Raw genomic sequence first — 8,601 nt, forward strand, 5'->3', positions numbered from 1 at the left:
TCTTGTTAATAACCTCTTCAGGATCCCTTTTTTTCAATATTCGCCCAAAATTACATACCCAAATCTAACTGTCTGTAACTCAGGTCCTGAAGCAGGATATGCATATTCTTGGTACCATTTGAAAGGAAACACTGAAGTTTGTGGAAATGTGAAAGGAATGTAGGAGAAAATAACAAAATAGATCTGGTAAAATATAATACAAAGAAAAAACCAACCGTTCTTTTGTATTTGTTTTGTACCAACTTTGAAATGCAAGAGAAAGGCCATAATGTGTTATTCCAGCACAGCTGCCATTTAGATTTTGGCCACTAGATGGCAGCAGTGTACGTGCAACGTTTTAGACTGATCCAATGAACCATTGCATATCTGTTCAAAATGTTGTACCAAAACTGCCCAAATGTGACTAATTTGTTTATTAATAACTTTTCATGTTCAAAACTGTGACCTCTCCTCAAACAATAGCATGGTATTATTTCACTGTAATAGCTACTGTACATTGGAATGTGCAGTTAGATAAACAAGAAGTTAAGCTTTCTGTCAGTATCAGATATGTCGATTCCCTGGGAAATGTTCTTGTTACTTACAACCTCATACTAATCGCATTAGCCTACGTTAGCTCAACCATCCCGTGAACTTGACACCGATCCCGAAGAAGTTTTAAGACAAAACTTAAGAGAGAGAACAATGGCTAAGCATGGTCTTAAACTTGCGGTGCTCCACCCCCTTCCAAACCCCCCCACCGCTCCACCAACCACAAGGATGCCCGCACCGGAACATTCCAGGCTGGCAGATAGCAGGTTGACTGGCATGTCAGAATATGGGGTACTGGTAAGTACAACACAACAAACAAACAGCATAACTCACAACACACAGCTGTCTGTGCGGGTCGCTACAATACGAAATGCTCTGAGACCATGTTGCAACATCTTTTCACATCACACCAGCTCTTCCTGTCAGATTTGGGATTTGAACCCGACTCTCTACCCTATTGGCTACCTTTTGAGTGTTGTTGACAGTCAGCAAGCATAGCCTACCATCAGAGACACATTTGGCTACCTACCCAAATGACAGGTGTTTGTTGGAAGTAACAAACTTGTTAATGCTTGCGTTCAATCAACATTTTATTATTAGAGATTGAGAGAACATTTTCTGTTAACACGTGTATGTTGGGTATAATGATTGGTTGACTCATTTTGGGGGACAAGATCTAGATGGATCTAACCCCTGAACCACGCCTATACATGCGATAGAGCTACTCTTCTTCGTTACTTTACCATGAGGTGTCCACGCGGTCTTTCTGTGTGCTGATTGGCAAGGAGGGGCACAAACAATATTTTTTTTACCAATGAGAGCGCTGTACATGCAGCAGTTCAGACTGTGCATTCACCGACAGCATGCACAGTCCCGAAACGGGATAGTGAGTATGCAGCGGGCGAGACTGGGTTGGGATGTCTATTGGCATCCATATAAAACCAAAGCGGAGACTTGCTGTTTACAGTCAGCTCCCAATTGTACGGTTGATGACAATAAGTAGCTAACATTGTGACAGTATAGTTATTTGAATAGCAATCAAGACGTTGGACATTTGTTCATCCGTGGAATTCGATAGGCTTAACTAGCTAATAATAGTGGTCGGCTATTTTCCACTTATATTTTCTTACTCACTGGCACACTAAACGAATATTAAAATGGTAATCATTACAAAGAAATTGAAAATATTTGAGATCGTTTTCCATGATCCTACTAAGGCTTTCTACTCCAGTGGTGACAAGGTAGCCGGGAATATTGTGGTTGAGGTGTCGGAGGTGACCAAGGTGTCCTCTATGAGAGTGTTTGGAATTGGATGCGCAAAAGTAGAGTACGCGAAAGGAAAGCACAGATGCCGTGAAGACATTGACTATCTGAAATACGAAGATACCGTTTATCTGGACCAACAGACTAGAGGTAATATTATAAACTAAAATATAAACACAAGTAAATGTCTTTGTATCGAATGTGATTATAAACTAAAATATAAACACAAGTAAATGTTTTTGTATCGAATGTGAATATAGACATTCACTGCAGTCGGCAGGCTGTCATTCAGGATGTATGCACTGCCACTAGTTGGCTACTGAATTCTGCGAGTACAGTACGCAAAGATGGAGCATACGAAATTCTGCTTTATAGACTCGCTATATGTTTTATTTGCATACGTTTATGTTTATGGGTGATCAAATGCACCAGTGGTGATTTTTATTGGCCCATTAGCACTATAAATGGACCAATGGTGGGTGCCCTGTGGTCTACAGTGGATTGCACAAATAGCCTAAAATATATGAACCTGTTCATAGTTTAATGAATGGACCATAATGTATTTCTCTAATCCTCAGATTCCAATGGCTTGGTAACACTCAGACCAGGGAACAGATATGAGTACATGTTTGGCTTTGAGCTGCCACATGCTGGGTAAGCATCAAGGACTGTAAAAACCTTGTTGTTTGTTACCTATAAAGGCATAGCATTATGTGGTAATGACAGCCTCCCACAATAAATATTCCTCCTGCTTTTGTCACAGGCAACTGGTGTCGTCTTACAAGGGGAAGTTTGGCTGTGTCCAGTATTATGTCAGGGCAGTGATGGAGAGGCCTTCCCAGCCTGCCTTGCAGTGCGAGAAACACTTTGAGGTGGAGGAGCCCTTGGACGTCAACACCCCTGACCTCCTGGTACATAACAGCTCATCACATCATCATAATTATCACCACAAGGAATATATGCCACTTGATAGTTATTACATTATACACCTTGTTCTCCTGAATGAGCCATGTAATGATGATGCATGGCTTAATGCATGGCGGCAGGTAGCCTAGTGGTTAGAGCGCAGGTAGCCTAGTGATTAGAGCGTTGGGCCAGTAACTGAAATGTTGCTAGATCGAATCCCCCGAACTGACCAGGTAGAACTCTGTCGTTCTGCCCCTGAACAAGGCAGTTAACCCACTGTTCCTAGGCCGTCATTGTAAATAAGAATTTGTTCTTAACTGACTTGCCTTGTTAAATAAAGGTTACATATTACATATTGTATAACTTTGCCATAACTAGCTATACATGAGAGATTTTGAGGTCTGGATGGTTGGTGTTAGGCATGATGGTTGACTTGGAATCAACATACTTAGTGATTTATGTTTAACTCATGTTAATGTTTCTCATTGTTTCTCATCCAGGCTCCAGCTGCAGGTACGAAGGAGAAGAAGCTCACCTGCATGTTCATCCCAGATGGACATGTGTACATCAGTGCCAAGATCAACCGCAAGGGCTTCTGCGAGGGCGAGGACATCTGCATCAATGCCAAGTTTGAAAACACCTGCTCACGCATCGTGGTGCCCAAGGCAGCCATCATGGTCAAGCACACCTACCAGGCCAATGGCCGGACCAAGGTCCTAGGGCAGAAGCTGTCAGTCGTGAGGGGCAACCATATCATCTCGGGCATGTGTGACATGTGGCAGGGCAAGACCATCCGAGTGCCCAGGCTCAAGCCTTCACTCCTGGGGTGCGACATCATTCACGTGGACTATGCCCTTAGGGTGAGTCACAAACTTGAGACAACTTGTTGCTTGATTTAATACCATAAACCTGACATTGAAAATGGACTTGTGACCTAGGAATGACTGATATATATCTATCCATCAGATCTATGTCCACGTTCCCGGCAGTGACAAGGTGGTCCTAGAGTTGCCCCTGGTCATTGGGAACATCCCCTTCAATGGCTTTAGCAGCCGCACCAACAGCATGAGCAGTCAGGCAGAGTCCCTGAACACCCCCTCCAGTAGCTTTGGGTCACTGCGCCTCCCGTCACAACCCCCCAGCTACAGTAACATCTCCCGCGACTGCCGTATCGACTCCCCCCTCACACCGCTGCTGGTCGACTATGACGCAGATGAGGAGGAAGGACTGTTCATGCGCGCCCCCGAGCTTTGGTACCCTCCTCCCCCTGCCTACTCCGAGGTAAGGAGATGGAGAATAGAAGATGGAGATTTAACAGATATAGTCAGTTACTAGTGAAAGGTGATGCAGATAGCACTGAATTTGCACCGTTGCAAATGTAGTCTTAATTATTTTCTTTCCAACTGTTTCTCTTTCTTTCCAACTTTCTCTCAGGTCGACAAGGATCTCAATCAGCAAGGGCCATGTTCTTCAGGTCTGCTGAACCACGAGTAAGAGTTGCAATGAATCCCCATTGTAGTCTAAGCATTGTCAGGGAACGGACTGGTGACTGGTTAAAGAGCAGCACTGCTGTGAAGCAGAAAGAGTGGGGGACCCTAGCTCTGAAGATTCTTTCAAGAAACAGAACTGAGATGTGGACTTGAGAGTCAAGTTTAAGTGAAATTATTCAGGCTGAATGAATATGGATTGTAGATGTTGGTGTCCACGGTCACTATCGCCATTGCAGTCTTCAGAAACTGATTGTTCCTATGTCTGTCTGTAACCCTCTTGCCATTCCACGGTAGTTCTGTACTTCAGTGTGTTCGAGCATTTTGACAGTTGCCATATTCTCTCAGAGAAATGAAACAATGTTAGAATTCACATCCATACATTGAGTGTGCACAGCTATCATTTTAGGTCAGACAGATACGATGCTGTGACCATGCAAAAGTAATAAAGGGATAGAAAGTGTTTTAATGTTACATTCTATTCCACTTTATATTAATATAAATGGCTCTGTAATTAGATAATGAAAAATGACATATTTTTGTATTCATAATAGTCTTCCAGATTATACTAGGTCATTTTACATGAATTTTAACTCAGTGGTTTATGGTAGAAGAGAGTGACTTCATGGTAACGACCATTCTTGTCGAATGGGAATGACTAAATGAGAGATCTACATTATGTATTGAATTTGGGTATGTGAAAATGGGAGAAGTATTTTATATGAGGAGAACCTATGGGTTGGTTTTCTATGCAAAGAAAATAAATATATTACATTCTGAAGTGTTTCCCTCTCTCTTTGCCTTTATTATATTAGCTTCCTTTCAAGGAATGACAAATATTTGTCTGTTCTGGTTCTATTCCAGCAAGGTTGTCAATGCATTTGAACAGTAAGTAACCCTTGTCCAAGCCTGAACAGCAGGAGCCTATCTCTTGTTTCTGTAGCATGAGGCAGCTTGATGTACAACTATATATTGGAGAGGACGCTAGTCTGTTAACAGGGCCTTACGCCAAATCCATCTCCTTAATGCTGAGTGCCAAGCAGGGAGGCATCAGGTCACATTTTTGCCATCTTTAGTAAGACTCAAACCCCCAACCTTCCAATGTCAGGGTGGACACTAACCACCCTCACCCTGTCACTGCATTTTACCAATGGCCCTTCATAAATTACCTCTCAGCAGAGGGGCTGCATATTGACACTGTCATTGAAACAATAGGGAGCATAGAGCAACACTTTACTAATTAAGTCACTTATTCATCCTTACTAAACAGTAACTCATGGAAAATTATATAATTATGGAGCTGACAGCAGACGACAGGGAATCAGATGATACTAACATGCCTGCTGTGAATGATCTTTTATGGTAGGTTAGGTGAACCACAGATGTTATTGTTGTAGTTCACTGACCATCAACTGTAACTCATGACCAAATTACAGACATTGATACCAATGAAATGTCCTAAATTCAAACTGCTCAGATGTTTTTCACATGGAAAACAAACATGGCTTTATTATTATTGACTACATAGAAAAACGTTCAAATGATAGAACCCTTTTTATTCCCATAAAGTTGTTCACACAGTTTCTGTAAATATCAAAGAGCAAGAGAATATAAATTAGGCTTATTCAAATGCCCCAGAAAATATAAAGGAAGAAAAAGTGCACTACATGACCAAGGTACAGTGGGGCAAAAAAGTATTTAGTCAGCCACCAATTATGCAAGTTCTCCCACTTAAAAAGATGAGAGAGGCCTGTAATTTTCATCATAGGTACACTTCAACGATGACAGACAAAATGAGAAAAAAAAATCCAGAAAATCACATTGTAGGATTTTTTATGAATTTATTTGCAAATTATGGTGGAAAATAAGTATTTGGTCACCTACAAACAAGCAAGATTTCTGGCTCTCACAGACCTGTAATTTCTTCTTTAAGACCTGCACCAGGCTGGGAAGACTGAATCTGCTATAGGTAAGCAGCTTGGTTTGAAGAAATCAACTGTGGGAGCAATTATTAGTAAATGGAAGACATACAAGACCACTGATAATCTCCCTCGATCTGGGGCTCCACGCAAGATCTCAAAATGATCACAAGAAAGGTGAGCAAAAATCCCAGAACCACATGGGGGGACCTAGTGAATGACCTGCAGAGAGCTGGGACCAAAGTAACAAAGCCTACCATCAGTAACACACTACGCCGCCAGGGACTCAAATCCTGCAGTGCCAGACGTGTCCCCCTGCTTAAGCCAGTACATGTCCAGGCCCGTCTGAAGTTTGCTAGAGAGCATTTGGATGATCCAGAAGAAAATTGGGAGAATGACATATGGTCAGATGAAACCAAAATAGGACTTTTGGTAAAAACTCAACTCGCCGTGTTTGGAGGACAAAGAATGCTGAGTTGCATCCAAAGAACACCATACCTACTGTGAAGCATGGGGTGAAACATCATGCTTTGGGGCTGTTTTTCTGCAAAGGGACCAGGACGACTGATCCGTGTAAAGGAAAGAATGAATGGGGCCATGTATCGCGAGATTTTGAGTGAAAACCTCCTTCCATCAGCAAGGGCATTGAAGATGAAACGTGGCTGGGTCTTTCAGCATGACAATGATCCCAAACACACCGCCCGGGCAACGAAGGAGTGGCTTCGTAAGAAGCATTTCAAGGTCCTGGAATGGCCTAGCCAGTCTCCAGATCTCAACCCCATAGAAAATCTTTGGAGGGAGTTGAAAGGCCGTGTTGCCCAGCAACAGCCCCAAAACATCACTGCTCTAGAGGAGATCTGCATGGAGGAATGGGCCAAAATACCAGCAACAGTGTGTGAAAACCTTGCGAAGACTTACAGAAAACCTTTGACCTCTGTCATTGCCAACAAAGGGTATATAACAAAGTATTGAGATAAACTTTTGTTATTGACCAAATACTTATTTTCCACCATCATTTGCAAGTAAATTCATAAAAAATCTTTCATTTTGTCTGTCATAGTTGACGTGTACCTGTGATAAAAATTACAGGCCTCTCTCATCTTCTTAAGTGGGAGAACTTGCACAATTGGTGGCTGACTAAATCATTTTTCCCCCCACTGTATATGGACACCTGCTTGTCGAAAATCTAATTCCAAAATCATGGGCATTAATATGGAGCTGGTCCCTCCTTTAATGCTATAACAGCCTCCACTCTTCTGGGAAGGCTTTCCACTAGATGTGGGAACATTACTGCAGTGACTTACATCCATTCAGCCACAGGGGCATTAGTGAGGTCGAGCACTGATGTTGGGCGATTAGGCCTGGCTCGCAGTCGGCATTCCAAAAGGTGTTCGATGGAGTTGAGGTCAGGGCTCTGTGCAGGCCAGTCAAGTTCCACACCGATCTCGACAAACCATTTCTGTATGGACGTGGCTTTGTGCACGGGGGCATTGTCATGCTGAAACAGGAAAGGGCCTTCCCCAAACTGATGCCACAAAGTTGTAAGCACAGAATCATCTAGAATGTCATTGTATGCTGTAGCGTTAAGAATTCCTTTCACTGGAACAAAGGGGCCTGGCCGAACCATGAAAAACAGACCCACACCATTATTCTTCATCCACCAAACTTTACAGTGGGCACTATGCATTGAGGCAGGTAGCATTCTCCTGGCACCCACCAAACCCAGATTCGTCCTTTGGACTGCAACCGAGGACAGATTACTTTTACACTCTGCACTTCAGCACTCTACGGTCCTGTTCTGTAAGCTTGTGTGGCTTACCACTTCACGGCTGAGCCGTTGTTGCTCCTAGACGTTTCCACTTGACATTAACAGCACTTACAGTTGACCAGGGCAGTTCTAGCAGGTCAGAAATTTGACAAACTGACTTGTTGGAAAGGTGGCATCCTATGACAGTGCCACATTGAAAGTCACAAAGCTCTTCAGTAAGGCCATTCTACTGCCAATGTTTGTCTATGGAGAGTACATGGCTGTGTGCTTGATTTTATACACCTATCAGCAACGGGTGTGGCTGAAATAGACGAATCCACTAATTTTAAGAAGTGTCCACATACTTTTGTGTATATAGTGTTTGAAAATAAAGATCTCAAGAAGAATTAGGGGAAAGGTTAATCAGCATACACTATATATAAAGGAGAGTGATGGAAATGAACAGATAGGCTGACCAAAATAACCCAGTGCATCAATCTGTCTCTCTCGTGCTCTTTCTCTCTCTCACACACACACGCGCACGTGCACGCGCACACACACACACACACACACACACACACACACACACACACACACACACACACACACACACACACACACACACACACACACACACACACACACACACACACAAATAGTTTCTGATTAGCTGGAAACAATTTGGGACCAACACTATGTGAGTTGACTTTATGTGGCACAGAACCTCCAGTGTTACCCTAACTGGGCA

General features: G+C 42.9%; 1 protein-coding gene across 1 annotated transcript; it reads left to right on the forward strand.

The window, feature by feature from the left end:
• Positions 1-1,465: 1,465 nt before the first annotated feature.
• LOC110513274 (thioredoxin-interacting protein) lies at positions 1,466-4,845 on the forward strand. Its single transcript, XM_021593203.2, has 6 exons — positions 1,466-1,944; positions 2,373-2,448; positions 2,558-2,705; positions 3,201-3,560; positions 3,667-3,981; positions 4,135-4,845. The coding sequence occupies exons 1-6, from the start codon at positions 1,689-1,691 to the stop codon at positions 4,192-4,194; spliced, it is 1,215 nt and encodes a 404-aa protein (XP_021448878.2). The 5' UTR covers positions 1,466-1,688; the 3' UTR covers positions 4,195-4,845.
• The last annotated feature ends 3,756 nt before the right edge of the window (positions 4,846-8,601 follow it).

The sequence above is a fragment of the Oncorhynchus mykiss genome, chromosome 3 (genome assembly GCF_013265735.2).
Source record: "Oncorhynchus mykiss isolate Arlee chromosome 3, USDA_OmykA_1.1, whole genome shotgun sequence".
Taxonomy (NCBI): Eukaryota; Metazoa; Chordata; class Actinopteri; order Salmoniformes; family Salmonidae; genus Oncorhynchus; species Oncorhynchus mykiss.

Bases quoted from the DNA above. Each gene is read 5' to 3' on its own strand.
- LOC110513274 (XM_021593203.2), top strand. From the start codon at position 1,689: ATGGTAATCATTACAAAGAAATTGAAAATATTTGAGATCGTTTTCCAT. The intron at 1,945-2,372 runs GTAATATTATAA...TCTAATCCTCAG, and splicing joins TCTGGACCAACAGACTAGAG to ATTCCAATGGCTTGGTAACA. The intron at 3,561-3,666 runs GTGAGTCACAAA...TCTATCCATCAG, and splicing joins ACGTGGACTATGCCCTTAGG to ATCTATGTCCACGTTCCCGG.